The 18,936-nt window shown below is 47.3% G+C and overlaps 1 protein-coding gene across 1 annotated transcript; it reads left to right on the top strand.

Moving 5' to 3' along the window:
• Window positions 1-2,527: 2,527 nt before the first annotated feature.
• LOC125757632 (uncharacterized) lies at window positions 2,528-4,987 on the top strand. Its single transcript, XM_049413286.1, has 3 exons — window positions 2,528-2,836; window positions 3,936-4,154; window positions 4,960-4,987. The coding sequence occupies exons 1-3, from the start codon at window positions 2,634-2,636 to the stop codon at window positions 4,985-4,987; spliced, it is 450 nt and encodes a 149-aa protein (XP_049269243.1). The 5' UTR covers window positions 2,528-2,633.
• Window positions 4,988-18,936: the final 13,949 nt, after the last annotated feature.

Here is an 18,936-nt window from a genome sequence, read left to right on the forward strand (position 1 = left end):
GAGCATTACGCCTCTACGTGCACACTCTCGTCTCTCTTCATTAATTAATCGCACACTCATCGGGTGCACCCAAATGCATTCGCATTTCCTGACGATCCCCTTCGGGGAGGTGCGGCTTTTTTTAGCGCAGCCATGAATCAAGTTACAAGTTTTCACCAACTGGCCCAAATGAAAGCACTACCACAACTTTAAGTGCACCAGCTTTCTACTCTGCCCCCAGTGCTTTCTTTCGGTGCGTGAATGTTCATTCTATGTACTCACTGCTGAAAAAGTACTCTTCATGTTTATGTATTATCTCTGTAATTACTTATAGAAAAACCGTTCGAAGAACCTTCTTGTGTAAACATGAGAGTTGTTTTTTTTTTTTTTTTGGTGAGCCTTGACTATTGTAAGTGTCCTATATGCAGAATTTTCTTGTTCGTGTTTATCTCATAGAAGTGCTCAGTGTAGACGGCATGACATTCTCACTTTAGTGACGTTACCCTACAGCTATGCATTGTATTCGCGGTGAAAGAAAAGCTGTGTTGTAGGCCTATTTCACCTGGCCATTGGGTAATACGCGTTTCTTCGAATGCTATGTGCTGCTGCATGAACTGATTATCGCCTTCATGCCGTTGCCACCAGCTAACAGTGAAGTAATGGTCAAGTGCCAAATAATGTGTATTCAGGTACGCATTTGGGCTGGTTGGTTCATGATTAACTGTAGAAACAGCGCTAAAAGACGGGACGAGGAAAGGACACAAGCCACGGCGCCGTGGTTTGTGTCCTTTCCTCGTCCCATCTTTTAGCGCTGTTTCTACAGTTAATGTGTATTCCTCTTTTTAGTGCGATGTACTGCTTACTCTGCTAAATCTGCTTTTTCATCTTATCACTAGTGAAGGTGTCCAGCATTCTATGTATATTTGTGCAACATCTGAGCATATATATATCTAGTTGTTTAGTATTAGTACAGAGGTTAATAGGTAGATCATTGCATTATTATTCCATGTTTACGTATTTTGCGCATCTTGATTGTTTTTGCCATGCACTGACATTTCGCCTACATTTCTTGAAATTTCATGACTCTGTCACATCAGAAGCTCCAGTGCACTTTGGTCAGAATTGTACTAAACAAAACTCGTGTTACTTATATGTGTATACGTCAAATGGCCTACATATTTCAGTGTGTTCGATTTTTTAATTTCAAATTTCTGAACTTTACAATGAACTTTTGTGCTGTTTAATCATGGACACATTGTGCATTCTTCCTTCTGTTCTTCTCCTGAACTTGTATCATGCTCCATTATGTGCGAATCTTGGGTTTCGGAAACGGAGCTATAAAACGAAGTCACAGATACGTTGTGGGTGGAAGTCATCGCTTATGCTCTGGATCATGCAGGCTGTGTGCATTCAAACACACTGCGCAGGACGAGCGCACAGAAAAACATGAATGCGCGACCAAGGACAGCATGCGCGCGCACGCGAAAAAAAAAAGACGTGCCACGCACACGAAAAAAAAAAAGAAAAAAGCGGCGCGCAGCATGAAAGGAAAAAAGCAGGCGCCAAGAAAAAAAAACCGGCGCCCGGCATGAAAGAGGAGAAAAAGCAAGCGCGCTCCAAAAAAAAAAAGAAATAAAATGGCGCGAGAAGTGGCGGGAAGTAGAGGGATGAAAGGGGCGCGAGAATAAGCGAGCGGCTGTTGTTACCTGACGACGTACGCAGCGCAGTCGTTACGTAACCGCTACGTCATCACCGCCATTACAGAGCCGCCACTCGCAAGGGCCGTAACTCAACGGCTCCCTTGGCGCTCTCAGCGCAAGCGTCGGCGAAGCGTTTGAATGTTGGGTGACGGTCCCTGTGGCTTTCAGCGTTTTTTCACGGGGTGGGCGTGTAGGTCGTAAAAACGACGATGTTAAGGACGCTCTCCGCTCTTCCCGTACTCGTCGCCTTCTGCGCACCGCCTATAGAGAGGCGCCACTGATAGCCACCTAGCGGGCGCTGCCGACAGTACGTGCGGGAAGCCGAGACGACGACAACGCTTTGCACAGCCACGGCCGCTCGATGAAAAACGCACGGTGCGGCCTGCCGCGTGGAGCGAATACTGCGTCGCGCGCCTAGTGCTCCTGGCTGCCGCCGCGGCGCCGCCAGTGGGGGAGCCTCTGGGGAGACCGAAAGCGAGAGTGCCGGAATTATTGCGGCGGATCGCGGCTTGACAGCGCAGCTGCTATGCGCTTGTTAGTTTTTAAAGGGTTACAATAAACTTGCTATAGCCAAGGGCGAAGGAGAGACGACACCAAATAGCGTTAAAGGGGCCATGACCTGGTCACCCAACAATTTGCGGTTTTCAGCGAAAAACGGAGGTAGCGGTTCAAATATGTCTGAACACGTGTGAAAACTGGACTGTAAAAGACTATTTCAGTCCAAAATAAGCCGTACAAGTCGCCGGCTCTAAACTCCGCCCACCGCCGGCGACCGCCATTTTGCCCCGGCGTGCATGATGTCACATGCTGCTGGCAGCAGTGCCGTCGTCTGGTACCAAACAGCCACCTACCGCAGGTGGTCAAGTACGTGTTGCGAGTGTTGCGGCGTGGTCCGCACGTGGTCAGTGTGTTGCGAGTGTTAGTGTGTTGCGGCGTGGTACCAGTACCACCTCCATGTCGTCGACGCCATCATCTCACGATTCGGGCAGTGGGTCACCGAGCAGCAGAAGCAGCGACAACGTCGTATACGCTGCGCATTTTGATTTCGACCCCATCGCCACCAGCTCAAGCGACGAGGAAAGCGTGGAAGACGGGGCGAACCCACATGACAACGACCTCGGCGTTGTGGCAAACGTTGCTGATGGCCTTCCGCACTGGTAAGTAGCCTCATTTTATTATTTCAAGCGTGCAAGGTTGAAAAGTGAGCCATTCCTGGGATACGGGTGTCTGTGGACGCCGCATTCGCGAGCAAGTGTTAACTCGCGCAATTGAATTAGTAAAGCGTGTAGATTTTGTTTGCTAGCATACGTACATACATGCACCACTGAACATAAAAATACGTTTTCGTAACAATGCTGCGCGTTGGCGCCGTTGCTTTTCCATCTGTTGCAGCGTGCGGCAAATGGAAACATAAGTCGGCGCGCGCGGCATGTCACTGCGGCGATAGGGTTGCTCGCGATGTAGTACATTTAGGCCGAACCTTTGCTTGAACTCTAGTCATTGCACTCGATACCGGTGGAAAATAGCAAGTGCGACGTTTGAGTCTCAATAAATACTTATCCATACAGGCCGTCGCCGAAGGGCATACGCGTTGCACATTTTTGCACATCTGTCTGAGGCAGGCCCGTAGCCAGGAATTTTTTTCGGGGGGAGGGGGGGCATTTACTGAAAGCCTTTACTATTTGAGAAAAACGCCTATTTTCATTATTTTCGGGAAAACACCTCGTATCATAAAAATTTCGGGGGGCAGGAGCCCCCCCCCCCCCGGCCACGGGCCTGGTCTGAGAACAGATTGACAAAGGTTGTCTGCTGCAAGTGTCACTTTGTCTATGCAGTGAAGTTAGTAAAACAGGATGGGGACATTAGAATCAAACTAACTTGGGACAACACTGCATTTTATCACAAACTTATACGGACAAATGACGCCTTAGTTGAAACTGGTTGCGACTGCAACATGTGACTTAGTCATTATTTAGATTATTTGCAGACCCTTGTAATTATTTTTCTACTTTGATTCGTCGAGCACTTGATCGCCAACTGTTTGAGTAACCACACTGAAATAAAGAATAGTGCTTTCAGTTGACGAAATAGTGTTCAAGATTTTAAAAACAAAATGCCTTACTTTTTTCCCCCTGCATGACTGAAATTCATGTATGCGTTTCTGAAAGCAAGCTGTGGCTATATCAGGCCTTCAATTATGTGTGATAAATGGGGAATTGGTAAACCAAATGGTAATAAAAAGCTTGCATATTTTAGGTGTTCCTGCGGCCAGTGCAGGCATATGGAGTCGGCCACAGAAAATATCTGCTGCCAAACCATCGCAAAAATCAAGGTCAAAATAGAGGACAGAGACAGCTGCATAACAAATCACCCCACATTTGTGGGGGGGATTATGAACATCCACGCCATTGAGGTGAACTACCTGAATATGATGGCCTTAAATCAGGAACAAATCCAAGCTGTTGACATACACAGGTACTGTAAAAAGTGACTGCAGCGACGCTTCATATTCAACCATGCGGTAGCTCTCATATCAACTAAGTTGCAACAATTTTTATTATGTGTAAATCACTATGTGTTTCACTTATAAAAACAGCAGCAAGCACGTGAATAGGGTAGTAATTTATTCTTTTATTGCAGGAGGTACAGGAACACAGCGTACATCTGTTTTGCAAGATGGGCAGATATAAAGGAAAGCCTCTTCCAAGCTTTGTGGTGCTGAAGATAAGAAAGACATTCCCATCAGAGCACTACACGGGATTCCGATATGTTGACTATTGATTTGCTCATCTGCAAGATAAAACTTCGAAGATGCAGAAAAATGCCAATGCTAGCCTCCTGGTTAGCTCACGTGCTATAGAAACATCCCAGAAACTCATGGTCCTCGATTCAATACTCGGCCGATGACAACTTTTTCTGCAGCTGTGGAGTTTTACCTTGCATCTTTCATCTTTTACGTTCAGTGCATGTCTGCGGGTTCACGACTTCATCAGACTTATTCAAATAAACGTTCATACAACATGCACAAGCCACTCCTATATTCATTCATTTCTTTATTTATGGGCATTGCGCGCCACAACTAGGCGCAAGCATGTGCTGACACAAGTGATTACAAGCGATTGAAACAAAAAAGTAACATTAGAAACACCATGTCAACGTAACAACACAGGTTAATAAAAATGGCATTCAAGGCCAGCTACAAAGGCCAACTTTGGCACGTAGGGTCCAGTTAGAGGCACTTTATTGTGTGGTTAAGTGCACAATCATCATACTGCAACAGAGATGAGAAGCTCATTGCCATGAACTAGTGACTGGATGTTCCAAGGCGACACCAACCGAATGACAATTGTTATAGCGCAAAAGCAGGACAAGGACAAAAGGTACACGAAGACGAGCGCTGTCATTGTCCTGCTTTTGCGCTCTAACAATTGTCATGACCTACCAACTAGCCCAAGCCGCTACCAACTGAAAGACATCAAATATTGGAACTGCAAGGATCGTATTCTGCTTAGTGAAAACGCATGTACACGAAATGCTCAATTCCGCTTGCACCGTGCCAGCACTTCGCAGATCACGTGACTTTGGTAAGGTGCAACATATTACTGTGTAATTCATTCATGAACTGCTGCATTTAGCTGCAACGGCCTCTCTACAATTTCCATCTATCTATAGCGTTCCCACGTGTCACTGTTGGACCAGCTAAGCTGCACTGAAGAATCATATTTTTGGCGCCAGTATGCCCTAATGCATAAATTAAATGAAAAATAATTAAATAAAATATATTATTAAGATAGATTAAAAAATAGAGACACAACTCAGTTTCCTAGATGAAGGCTAAGAGCAGTCTGTGCAATTCTCGGATACAGGAATCGACGTCCACCGGCACTGTCGACGAGCGCAGGGTGTGATTATAATATTTAAAGATTACACGAGAGAGTATAACGTGAAAGCCTGTACCAAGATCTTAAAAACGGCTATAAGTGCACTCATAGTTCTGACAGTGGACATCAAGGAAGTGTTCCTTGATGTCCACTGCAACAGCTGCAATTTCCCGAATTCTGGCTAGAAAGTCCACATATCTCACTCATCAAGACGGAGGCTGGTTTCTACCTTCGTAACATCACCTCACAGCAAGACAAGTATGCCGTCATAGTAGCCATGATTCCACCTGCTCTGCGATGCGTTGTACCTCCTCCTGGGCATATGACAGACTTCGTGCTAGCATAACCGCAACTGGCAGTGTCACGTCAATGACTCGCTGCCACGCTAACCGTGGGCTTCGAACCACCTGCCATCACAACAGCACTGCCCAAACAAGGCAAGTCAAGTTGTTCGATTCAACCAGGTTTTGGCACTACGGCATCAATCAGTTCATAGGTAACCACACAGCCGCCCTATGACAAAGCTTTCGACGCGCCGCCCAGGGTGACACTGTGAACACCACGTGCCAAGAATGAGCGTCGCCTCACGATAACAACATTGTCTACTACACCTACCATTGCTGACGCTCGCGTTCATCTACCAATGAACACTCCCCTTCCTGCGCCGACACTGCAGAGCTTCAACGCTCATGCTCTTCATTAGATGACGTCAACCGAGACGCCTCTTTCCCCGCATCTCTGGCACAGCGGTTCGTGCTCGATTGGCAAGTGGCATGCGACTTAAACAGAAACGTGAACGCCGTGTCGCTTTCACCCAGACAGCCAATTTCGTGAGGTCGCAGTGATGCCATTTGCCTGCTAGAGCAAGTTAGCGTTATACCAGATTTCTCCAGTTGCACAATAAGGTGCATGTGAAAGCACATACGACAGTGCAGGAAAATTTGCGCTAAACTAGAAAAGGACAACACAAAGAAGGAACACTTAAACAGATCGAGCGCACACTACCAACTGTTTTTATTGAACGTAGAGCAGCAGTTAAAATAGGGAACCCCGAACTGCGCAGACACCCCGTGGCTGCGCATAGATGCACAGACACATCGAGGAACATCACGTGTTAACGCACATTATTCATCAAAAAAGACACTTCTGCGCCGTAGAGCGCTACCGAGGCCTCACTTACACAGCTATGTTTTTTCCCCTTAATGAAGAATGCTTCCAAAACCTCCCGCGCACACGTGTTTTTGCTACGTCCAAGTATTTTAGTCTGTTGAAATCGTGCTTCGCATCCACAGGCAGCGCAGTGAGCTGGCAAATTCGCCATTTCTTTATTTTTGATTGACAGCTGGTGCTCACGCGCGCGGTCGTTTACGCAGCGGCTTGTTTGGCCCACATAAGACCTGCCGCAGGAAAGCGGTATCTCGTACACCACTCCTACTTCGCATTGCACAACCGGGTTGGCATGCTTTTTGCTACACAGGCTACCGCGCTCTTCGCCGCTCGAAATGCGCGCGCACAGCTTCGAAAGCTTCTTAGGGGCAGAGAACACCATGCCAACGCCGTGGCGATTGGCAACCTTTTTCAGGTTGTGTGTCACCCGGTGTATATAGGAAATCCAAAAAACGGCAGGAAGTGGAAGATGGAAGCTGCGATGAAAAAATCCGTAAAACAGGGGGTGGATGCTCGAGCCATCCACCCCCTGTTTTACGGATTTTTTCACCGGTGTATATAGGGTAACACAATCGGCTTCTCACGCCCATTGGACGAGTCCCCCCGCTGCGGTTTTCGCGAACGCCCTTTTAGCTTTTTCAGGAGGGTTTCAGCCACCGCCGTCAGCACAGACTGCGGGAACCCAGCTGCCTTCAGTCGTCCAATCTGAGCGCTAAAGCTGGCCAGCCTCTCATGCGGGCACCACCTCACCAGTGCAGACTCCAAACACAGTGACGCGATCGCCCTCTTTACTACCTTGGAGTGTGATGAATTGTATGGGCGTAAGAAGCCGATTGTGTTACCCTATATACACCGGGTGACACACAACCTGAAAAAGGTTGCCAATCGCCACGGCGTTGGCATGGCGTTCTCTGCCCCTAAGAAGCTTTCGAAGCTGTGCGCGCGCATTTCGAGCGGCGAAGAGCGCGGTAGCCTGTGTAGCAAAAAGCATGCCAACCCGGTTGTGCAATGCGATGTAGGAGTGGTGTACGAGATACCGCTTTCCTGCGGCAGGTCTTATGTGGGCCAAACAAGCCGCTGCGTAAACGACCGCGCGCGTGAACACCAGCTGTCAATCAAAAATAAAGAAATGGCGAATTTGCCAGCTCACTGCGCTGCCTGTGGATGCGAAGCACGATTTCAACAGACTAAAATACTTGGACGTAGCAAAAACACGTGTGCGCGGGAGGTTTTGGAAGCATTCTTCATCAAGGGGAAAAAAGATAGCTGTGTAAGTGAGGCCTCGGTAGCGCTCTACGGCGCAGAAGTGTCTTTTTTGATGAATAATGTGCGTTAACACGTGATGTTCCTCGATGTGTCTGTGCATCTATGCGCAGCCACGGGGTGTCTGCGCAGTTCGGGGTTCCCTATTTTAACTGATGTTCTACGTTCAATAAAAACAGTTGGTAGTGTGCGCTCGATCTGTTTAAGTGTTCCTTCTTTGTGTTGTCCTTTTCTAGTTTAGCGCAAATTTTCCTGCATAGTATGAACCAACTAGCCCCTCAAGACGTCCTGAACATACGACAGCTACCCCCGTACTCGGAATCCCGGCCGCGGCAGCTGCATTTTCGATGGAGACGAAAATGTTTGAGGCCCGTGTACTTAGATTTAGGTGCACGTTAAAGAACCCCAGGTGGTCGAAATTTCCGGAGCCCTCCACTACGGCGTCTCTCATAATCATATCTTGGTTTTGGGACGTTAAACCCCAGATATTATTACCTCCCTACTCGAATGAGCGCGCTCATACGATTCACTCAAGATCTCTACCCCGTCATGTGCCTGCGACAAAATCTTTCACGTTTCCCATCGTCACATGATACGACCTGTTGTCCATTGTGTTTAAAGCCTTGTCTCGCACGCCAGTTTTTTGTCAGCACAGGCTATACCGATGCCTTCGCTTCTGCACCAATTCCTGGGTTGGAACTTCGGGATAGCTCTTGCTCAGAGGTGGTGGTAGTGGGGGGCTCCTGTTGAGAACTGGTGTAGCTTGAGCATACTCCAGAGCACACTGCAGCAAACGAGTCACATAGCCTGCAATTTTTGGATGAAAAAAAAGTACTATTTCACGGGAATGGTCATAATAGCCTTGTTTTTTTCCATAATGTTCGGTTATGACTACATACAAAGTGCCAATTGCTTTTATGTGTGCTTCAGTGCAAATAAAGAAGAATGCAGTTAAGTGCCCATGCTGCTTCCAAGCTTCGACATTTGCTTTTGATGCATGCAGGCTGGCTTCGCTCATCATAACTCCTCTGTTCCAAGTATCGAAGTGTTTTGTTACTTAGAGAGGTGAATAAGGTTTTCTTTTGTTACTCTACGAACAATTTCAGCTAAAATATTTAAATGGGTCATGCCATAGCCTACCAACAAATCTCACTTTCATGCGATAGTGAAACATGTAGGGTCCCATTAATCTGTTCCAAGATATTTCAAGCCACTGTAGGCTCCGATTTCCCTCAGATGCATCACTTGAATCACAATGTCCAAGCTCCTCCCATTAGGAGTACTTGGCGTCTCGGTTAAGGTGTGTGGTATCGTCTGCAATAGTTGTCACCGTGAGCTGCTATGTAGTCTTAAACACTATTGATACGGCAGAAAATCACTGTACTCGCAGACAACTTTCTGTGTCTATGCAGCCAAGTTTTAGTTTGAAAGCAGGGTGACATAGGGCTCGTTTAACACACCACAAGCTGAGAATGCCTATATTTGTGTCTTTACATCCCATTCAGGGAAATATCACTGACGCAGAACTTTTGAGAAGAGTAAGATGGCCTCTTCGCACTGTGACATCAGTTAAGGAAGATATTTAGTGCATACTTCAACATTTTTATCATGTATACAAACCAAACATACCATACGAAGCTTTCTCTTTCAAAGGCATGGCCACAGCCTCACCACCTTGTGCCTTTGGATGCTTTCGTTTCCACTGAGGCTCCCATCGAGCTGTTTTTCTTTGCAGTCTTGAGCTGTTTTCATTGTAGTGCAAGGCAGCGATATACGACCTTAAAGATAAATACGAAACATAACAGTCTTGCTTGAATGTTGACTATTAAACAGAGCGACACAACAGTTTTCATTGCCATGCTCGTACCTGGCTGCCATGACTTCATAGGTATAGGCTGTGGATTTGGGGGCAAAGTGTATAAGGCAGGCATGAAATGTCTCGACACTGTAGGTCTGCCCCTTTGTGGACAACTGCCTCACATCTGTGACCAGTCTATTAGCAGCTATAATTGCAGCCACTTGGTCGTGTGCACGTGTGCTTAGGAAGACAGCAGATTAAAAAAGGCGTTAACAAAAGGTGTAAGGTATATCTAAGGAACAACACTGTACTTTCTTCACATGTCATTACACAGTCTCTACCAAACACACCTTGCTTTATCCATCTGCGCCGTTCCAGAGGGCCATGCTCACAAGCTGGAAAAATGGGTGAATGTCCGCTGTACACATTCGAAATGTGGTTCAAGATTGAGAGCCACTTCGCCACAATCAGCTGCCCATCTCCGTTGCTAGTGCAAGCGCAGTAGTAGAGGTGGCTTACAATTGATTTCACCCAAACAAGGATGATGTCACTGTCCTTGAATCGTTTTGACGCCGCTATAAGCTTCTTGATTCCTACACATTTGGAGAAAACGAAGCTGAAGCAATGCCACTAATGAAAGAGCGCATATTTTAACTTAGTTCCCATTACTCTTAATAAGTCCATATCGAAGCTCCACATGCAGCTGATCATATATCAGTGATTACCTTTTCCGACGTGCCACACATCATATCTGTGGTCCGTGTCACCGTGGTTGTTGGCGAGGTACCTTCGGATTTGTGCATGCCTATCTATTATCAGAGTAGAAACCTTCACTTTTTGTCCTTGCAGGTAGTTGAGGCCACGCTTAAGGCCTTCGAGCTCCATGTGGCAGCTTCCACCAACCTCGTTTGACTGAAAGTCATTAAAAACGCTGTATGAAGACAAATGCGGTTGACGGTGGGTACACATGAAAAAGGATCCAGTTACCTGCACCAGCTCAAGATGAATGATCTTGTTAGCGGTCACATCCAGCACGGAATATGTGCCAAACTTGGCAGAAAATCCAGGAGAGTCTGAACGGCCATCGCCAGCTATGACCATGTCCTTTCCCACAGCAGCTGAAAGGAGCCCTTCCTGCTCCTCTTTCCAAACCTTAAAAAATCGTAATGAGTAAAAAAATGAGTGTTATAGTAATCACATGTTGACACAGTAGACACTGCAACTGCCAGGCAAGAGGTTGTAAATTTCATTCTAATTTCACTTTCTGTTCAGTCCCAAGTTGCTTACCGTATATGTTTACCGAATGCACAGACTTTCGTAATACATAAATGTGCAATTTCTGCCATGACGGTGCTGCAAAAAAATGCAAGGGTGCAAAAATGCAAACTTGCACGCACACGCAGCATCTAACTGCTCTGAATTTGGTTTGGAAATAATTTTTGAAATAATTTTGAATTCTCATTTCTCTTTGCACAATCAAGAAAACACTGCACATCACCAAGCTAATAGTTGCAATGCCATGGAGATTAGATGTCGCACGATTGAGCCCTTACTTTCTGCACAGATGGACTCAACAGGTTCTGCTGGTGGCGAAAGAATGTCCTTTCTGTGATGGTAGCCACCTTTATGGACAACAGCAGCCGCAAAGACTTCGCTGCGTTCAGGCCGGAGTATAGGACGCCTGCTGCAAGCAGGACATTTCCCGCTGCATACTGCCCAATTTTTGGTTGACTGCATCAAACGAATTTATGCAGGTTGGGACAGAGCGTAAAAACCTCAAGTGCTGTGCCTTTGACTTCTGTCTGGATGCTTGTTTGCCTGAGGAACACACTGCATTTGGAAAACAGTTCCAAGAACATGCTCTCAAAGACAATGTATTTTGGCTCCTCCAGAGGGCCGGAAGTGTCCACAGCGTCTTCAAGTGCACAGTTGAAGCTCCTGAAGAAGGCAGAAAAAACAATATGTGTCCTCAACTATGGATTGACAACAAGCAGAATGCTAGAGTAATCAAGGAAAGAAGTCCCACAAGTGCGGTCACTTCATTATACATCAAAGGAATGCTGAATAACGTAACACTTTCAGCCGTCTGTTCTCTCTTTTTCTTTTCTTTTCTAATTTAAACACTAAATGGCACTTCCTGTATTCGTATATCGGCACACTTACTGCTCACTCACACCCATTTCTGATGGGTGTAAATGGGTGGGGTAAATGTGAGGGAACGAGGGTATAAGAAAGTGCACATGGGTAGCGCTGTGCTATGTGTATTGAAAAAGTTATTCCACTTCAAGTCAGGCTCTAATGAGATGAATAAAATGGCCTCACCCAGCACTTGTGTCACAAGCAGACGGCTCATAAGAGGAGTCCAAATTTTCAGGAATGATGAAGCTCCTGAAGAAGACAGAAAAAAAAGTATGTTCTATTGATTGACAACAACCAGAATGCTAGAGTAATTAAGGAAAGAAACCCACAAGTGTGGTCACATCACTATATATTAAAGGAATGCTGAATAACTAACGTAACACTTTCAGCCATCTGTTCTCTCTTTTTTTAGGGGTGTGCGAATTGCGAAATTTCATCTCGAATCGAACAGTACCGAATAGTGACCAAAAACATTGAATATCGAATACAAAAGATTTTATTTAAAATTGAAAGAAATAGAAATAAAATCTGCTCATGTCTTCGAGCACATGACGCGGTGAGTGACAGCTACTGGAAGGCTACAAATTGTCATGCGGAAACACAAGCTATTCCATATGACCTGGCTTAAGGCTCTCTCGCCGCGATGTTATGGTGTTTCCTGCAGTTGAAAACATGCGCTCACTGGGCACCTCAGTAGCAGGGATGGGAAGGTATCAGCGGCAACTTTAGCGATGCCTGGATCAAGTGCAGTTTTATGCTCTTTTCAGTATTTCAAAGGATCACCCTTTCTTGGGGTCAGGGGCTAATTGAAGTACTTTTTAACCTTTTGACTATAATATCTGAGCTCAGTGTGCTGGCATTTTTTGATGCTAGAAGTTCAGCAGTTTCCCAGACTGTTCACTAGCCTTGTTTGCTGGAACCATGGCATGTGGAAATGACATAATCTTTAATATAAACATGCACTCGCTTTTGAACCATGATATCGGTGAAAGTTTTAACGAAAGACCTACTATAACGACGTTGGCGTTAGATTTAGCCACCTCAACCCAACCAAGTTGCATTGGCCTTTGTCGCGTTTTAGATGTTCATCCTGTCGAATTATTCGAAACTTCGAATGCTAGCTATCCGAAAGTTGAATCGAGTTATTCCGGTTAGGTATTATTCGATTGTAATTCGAAACTAAAATATTTGTACACCAATACTATTTTCTTTTTTTTTTCTCAATTAAACACTGAATGACATTTCCTGTATTCGTAGATTGGCACACTTGCTGCTCACTCACACTCATTTCTGATGGGTGTAGAGGAGTGGGGTAAACGGGAGGGGACAAGGGCATAAGAAAGTGCACATGGGTAGTGCTGTGCTACGTGTATTGAAAATGTTATTCTGCTTCAAGTCATGCTTTAACGATATGAATAAAATGGCCTCACCCAGCACTTGTGTCACAAGCAGACGACTCATAAGAGGAGTTCAAATCTTCAGGAATGATGAACTCCTCACTAATCCGCCGAATTTTGGTGGGGGTAGAGTGCCTCAAAAAGCTGCTGCCACAGTCCTTAGTGTCAGTTGCAGTGCCCACGTCTCTGAAGTCTGGAGAGACAGCATCAGTCTGGGTGCCTATAAATGTAAAGTACCAAGCACTCTAACACAGCTTCAACACATAGTATAGGGTTTTCCAAAGTCGTGCGAACTATGTTTGCCTAAACTGACCTTTTGAGGCAGTTAGACAAAGAGAAAAGCAAGCTAAAGCAGCAGACATTACTGAGAACATAATTATTTCTTTTTGATTCATTTTACAACCGAACGAGTTTATGTTGACATCTCCTGCAGACATGAAATAGAAATAATACATCCAGCCGGCTCGCTTATAACCAAACATACAAAGATTTCTGCTCCGTTTGTTCTTTTCATAGGAAGTGTAATGTCATACATTCGCTTCCCTCCGTCTTGCATTGGCAACAAAGGACAGCTATTATTTAGATGTTGCTTTTTTGACAAGCCCTTGACATTGATAGGTGTAGACATCGTCAGCAATGCAGACCTGTCAATAGAGTAATGTAGTGGTTGTGTTTGCCTTGATCAGCCAAACTTTGCAGTGCTCCAGTGCCAGGTCCTTGAGCCGCACGGTTGCTGAACTAGAAAGTTCAGTTCTCTCCTTCGAAGTGGGCGGTCAAAAATATTTTCGATTGTGTGGTCACAGGCTGCTGCAGTAGGCCTCTACAATAACATCATCAGATGGGTAGCATAATGCACAAGCAAGAACGAAGGAAGCAAAACAAGAGACAGGGAAGAGCACACACTTCCTACTGTTTATTCCTTTGGAACAACAAGCCAATATATCGGCATACACATCACATGTGTCGCCCATGTGTGTAATTCCCTAGCCTCTGTGGACGCTGTTGCCCAAGCGTCACAAAGATCAACAAACGGCATGCATGCGAAAGAGTGCAAGCACCAAGCATCACACATGCGCAAACACCACACATATGTGCAAAATGTGTAAGGTTTTGCGCAGGCGTGTGGTGTCTGCGCATGTGCGATGCTTGCACTTTTTTGCATACGTGTGGTCATTTTGTGGATCGTTGTGACACTTCGGCAACAGCGTTCACAGAGGCTAAGGCGATCGCGCACATGGGCGGTGCATGTGTTGTGTATGCCTATATGTCGCCTTGTTCTAAAGAAATGAACAGTTGGAAGTGTGCGCTCTTTCCTGTCTTTTCTGCTCCCTTCTTTCGTGCTTGCACAGTACACTACCTCTTGATATGAACCAACTTCAATGAGGTTGTTTGGCACACTCACCCAGACTGACAGCCTGTGGAGTAGCTTGAGCTTTTACATGCCGTTGCATTGGTCGCAGATACACTTGAACATATTTACAGTGCTTCTCACAGTCTTCCTGCAGCAATGATTGTGTGCTGCACGAAGCAGTTGAGGCTAAACTGTCATCTGTGCTTCCAGGAACACATGGATCAGTTTCTTGTGCTGCGAGTTGTGAATGCTTCTCCTGCATGCCAATCTCTTCGGGCACATCACTTTGTTTGAGTAGGGCGTCAACGATCTGTGTAGTTGACAGAAAAAAAGAAGAGAAAGCGTTGAAAGGAGACAAAAAGGAACGCAATACTTTTAATGTCTAAAACGAGGATCTGCGGTATCGCTAAGCGGTCATGTGCTCGGTAAATAAAACAAACACTAGTTCTTGAATACACCATAATTGTTCACTGCGTACGTTCTACGTAAGCAGCATTTTACAATACGTACTATATAGGAAGACAAATGCTAGTCGGGCGAGGGAATTAATGTTTGGTACCCGTGTCGCGCGGGCATTTTGCATCGCGAGCGAGCCCGATACTGCGATTTCACTAGATACGATAATCGACCGTGGACCGCGCATCGCGATCGTAAACTATCGTTATGCTGCGTGAGCGCGATCAACTCGGTCCCGACTGCTGAACCATGCAGCATCAACTCAGTACTAACGCACAACTCAGTATATATATATTTCCCGCTGAGGTGGCCTTTTCTGAACAAAGTGATCATGCTAACGACAAAAGCATCGCACTCACCTCTTTCCTCTGACGTTTTTCAAAAGCACCGCGGCGCTTAGCTTGGAGGATGGGACGGTGCGAGAACACGGTCGGCACCGCGTCCGGCCGCAGCCTCGGCTTTTTCACTGGTATACCGAACTCGCTGAGAAGGCGCAGGTCATCATTGTAGCTGTCTGGCGTGAAGTGCGCTGAGCACAAAACAGAAGCGTCAGTTGCGCACCAGTCCTTTCTGCGCACGTTCAGCTCCAAGCCTTGCGCTTGGCGGGCTCCTTGGGGAACCTGAAGAACGACACTGTACTCTCCCTTCTCCGTACGCTCTGGCACCCCACAGCGCTACATGGGCGACGCGGTGGCATTGCTTCAACCGCTGCAAATCATTCAGTTCCAATGGCAAGTTGAACACAGCTGAAACAACTCGACTGCACGGCAGCTGACCATGGAAAAAAATCGTCCTCCGGAATGCAGACGCTCGCACAGTACGCCGCTCGTTACGTCACGGCTAGCGAGCGCGCCAGTATTGCCCGACTCTCAGGCTGCTCGCTCGTTAATAAAAATATTCAATTATAAATTAATGGCTCGACCAAATGCGCTAAAGTTTCGCCAGCTTGTCTATGAACGTACAAGGATTAACCCACACTACACAGATTGTGGTCGAAAATTGGGTGTCATGGCCCCTTTAACTATACTGGTAATCGTCCTACCGAATGTGCGCCGGCGATGCTTCAACCTAAATATAGTGTCACGTGGTTTCTTCACGTACAAACGTGAAGGAACGACGAGGAACGTCGAGGAACGTCGAGGGTACATAGCATAGTACATAGTACATAGCACCTTCTGCTGTGTGCACCGCGCGTGTCATTATTCAAGGCGAACTGTACGTCATCGAGTTTTTCGTGCTAGCGTCATGCTCCCACGACGTTATTCTCGGCTGGGACTTCCTTTCGCGTCATCGTGCCCTCATAGACTGCTCCCGTGCAGAAGTCGCCCTTACGCTGCTGCAAACTGCTCTTTCGGTGGATCCCCTTCCCGACGCTTACAAACTTGTCGTTGCTGCGGACACAGATATAGCCCCGAAAACGTCCACCCTGGTAGCCCTGGACCTGTAAAGCCGCTCCAGACGGAACTGTTCTGTTCGTCCCGTCCGAGGTATTTCTCCGCCGCCGCGGCTTGCGATTACCGTTTGCCGTACTCGCCGTTGAATCGGGTGCTACATTTATGCTGGTTGCGAACTCACTGACATCCCCAGTTACATTACTTCGCGGGGAATGTTTGGGCAACATACAAGACGTTGACCTGCTGCGTTCTCTGGAGTTTGCTGCAAACCAACCCGACCTCCAGCTGAATGCCATGACACCACCTGTTGCCACTTCTTCCGCTCCAGACATTTTCCACCCTTCCGTTGCCGCTGATCTATCGCCGACACATCGACGCGAACTCTTAGCCCTTCTTCGAGAGTTCCGCTCTTCCTTTGATTGCGCTCAACCATCTTTGGGGCGTACAACGAGCATCACGCACCACATTGACACCGGTGGTAATGCTCCCTTACACCAACGACCATATCGAGTTTCAGCGGAAGAGCGGCGTAGTATCAACGAACAAGTCGACGATATCCTCAAGCGCGGTGTCATCCAGCCGTCCAGAGCCCCTGGTCGTCCCCTGTTGTGCTTGTGCGCAAAAAGGATGGATCAATTAGATTCTGTGTCGACTACCGCCGCCTCAATAAAATAACTCGGAAGGATGTATACCCGTTGCCACGCATCGACGATGCTCTCGATTGCTTGCAAGGAGCAGAATATTTCTCGTCGTTGGATTTACGCTCGGGTTATTGGCAAGTTCCGATGGCCGACCCTGACCGATCGAAGACTGCATTCGTCACTCCTGACGGGCTGTATGAGTTTAACGTCATGCCGTTCGGACTCTGCAACGCCCCAGCTACCTTCGAACGGATGATGGACAACATCCTTCGCGGCTACAAGTGGAATACCTGCCTCTGCTACCTTGACGACATCGTCGTTTTTCTCGCGATTTTCCGACTCACCTTACTCGCCTTCGTGCAATTCTCACGTGTCTCACCTCTGCTGGCCTTCAACTTAACATCAAGAAGTGCCATTTTGCGGCGCGCCAGCTCACAATACTAGGCCACGTCGTCTGCAAGGAAGGCGTTCTTCCGGACCCCGCGAAACTCCGCGCCGTGGGCCGAATATCCGAAGCCGAACTCTATGAAGAAGCTTCGAAGTTTTATTGGGCTGTGCTCGTATTTTCGTCGATTTGTGCGCGACTTCGTTTCTATCATCGCGCCTCTTACCAATCTACTGACAGCCTCGAGCGGCTTGTCTGCTTGGTCACAGGAGTGTGACGAGTCTTTTATGACGCTGAGGCGCTTATTAACGTCGCCTGCGATACTTCGTCACTTTGATCCTAATGCGCCTACGGAAATCCATACCGACGCCAGCGGGGTCGGTCTTGGTGCAGTACTGGCTCAACGAAAACAAGGATATGAAGAATACGTCGTTGCTTACGCGAGTCGCACCCTCAAGAAAGCCGAGTGTAATTATTCTGTCACAGAGAAAGAGTGCCTCGCCATTATCTGGGCTTTGGCCAAGTTTCGCCCGTACCTTTATGGCCGCCCTTTCGAAGTAGTGACGGATCACCATGCCCTATGTTGGCTGTCATCGCTGAAGGATCCGTCGGGACGCCTCGGTCTTTGGGCGCTTCGCCTACAGGAATACGACATTCGTGTTGTGTACCGATCCGGCCGCAAACACTCGGACGCTGATGCCCTATCCCGCTCGCCGCTACCGGCTGACACAGCTTCGTCGTCAGCTTCCTCAGCTGTCTTGACGCCAATTGACTTCGCAGACATGCCGTTGGAGCAACGCAAGGATGCGTGAATTTCCCATCTTCTCGACTTTCTGACTGACCCATTAGCACATCCAGCCTCAAGAACTATCCGTCGTCAAGCCACGCATTTCACTATTCGAGACGACCTCCTCTATCGGCGGAATTACGCGTCTGACGGTCGGAGGTGGCTGCTAGTGATACCACGCCACATGCGCACGGAAATCTGTACTGCTTTCCACAACGACCCGCAAAGTGCTCACGCCGGCGCTCTCAAGACCTACAACCGCCTGCGTCAGCGATACTACTGGCGCGGCATGTACACGTTCGTGCGCAAGTACGTACGTGCTTGTACTGCTTGTCAGCAGCGTAAAGCTCCACCTCAACGCCCAGCCGGTACACTTCAGCCTCTGCCTTGTCCGGCGCGTCCATTTGATCGCGTCGGTATCGACTTATACGGACCGCTTCCCTCGACTTCTTCTGGAAATAGGTGGATAATTGTCGGCGTAGACCACCTCACACGTTACGCGGAAACTGCAGCCCTGCCCACAGCAACAGCAAGAGAAGTTGCGTTTTCATCTTACGCAACTTTGTCCTTCGCCATGGTGCTCCCCGTGAACTTTTGA

Source organism: Rhipicephalus sanguineus, chromosome 1 (genome assembly GCF_013339695.2).
Source record: "Rhipicephalus sanguineus isolate Rsan-2018 chromosome 1, BIME_Rsan_1.4, whole genome shotgun sequence".
In the NCBI taxonomy this organism is placed as follows: Eukaryota; Metazoa; Arthropoda; class Arachnida; order Ixodida; family Ixodidae; genus Rhipicephalus; species Rhipicephalus sanguineus.

Bases quoted from the DNA above. Each gene is read 5' to 3' on its own strand.
- LOC125757632 (XM_049413286.1), top strand. From the start codon at position 2,634: ATGTCGTCGACGCCATCATCTCACGATTCGGGCAGTGGGTCACCGAGC. The intron at 2,837-3,935 runs GTAAGTAGCCTC...TGCATATTTTAG, and splicing joins GCTGATGGCCTTCCGCACTG to GTGTTCCTGCGGCCAGTGCA. The intron at 4,155-4,959 runs GTACTGTAAAAA...ATACTGCAACAG, and splicing joins CAAGCTGTTGACATACACAG to AGATGAGAAGCTCATTGCCA.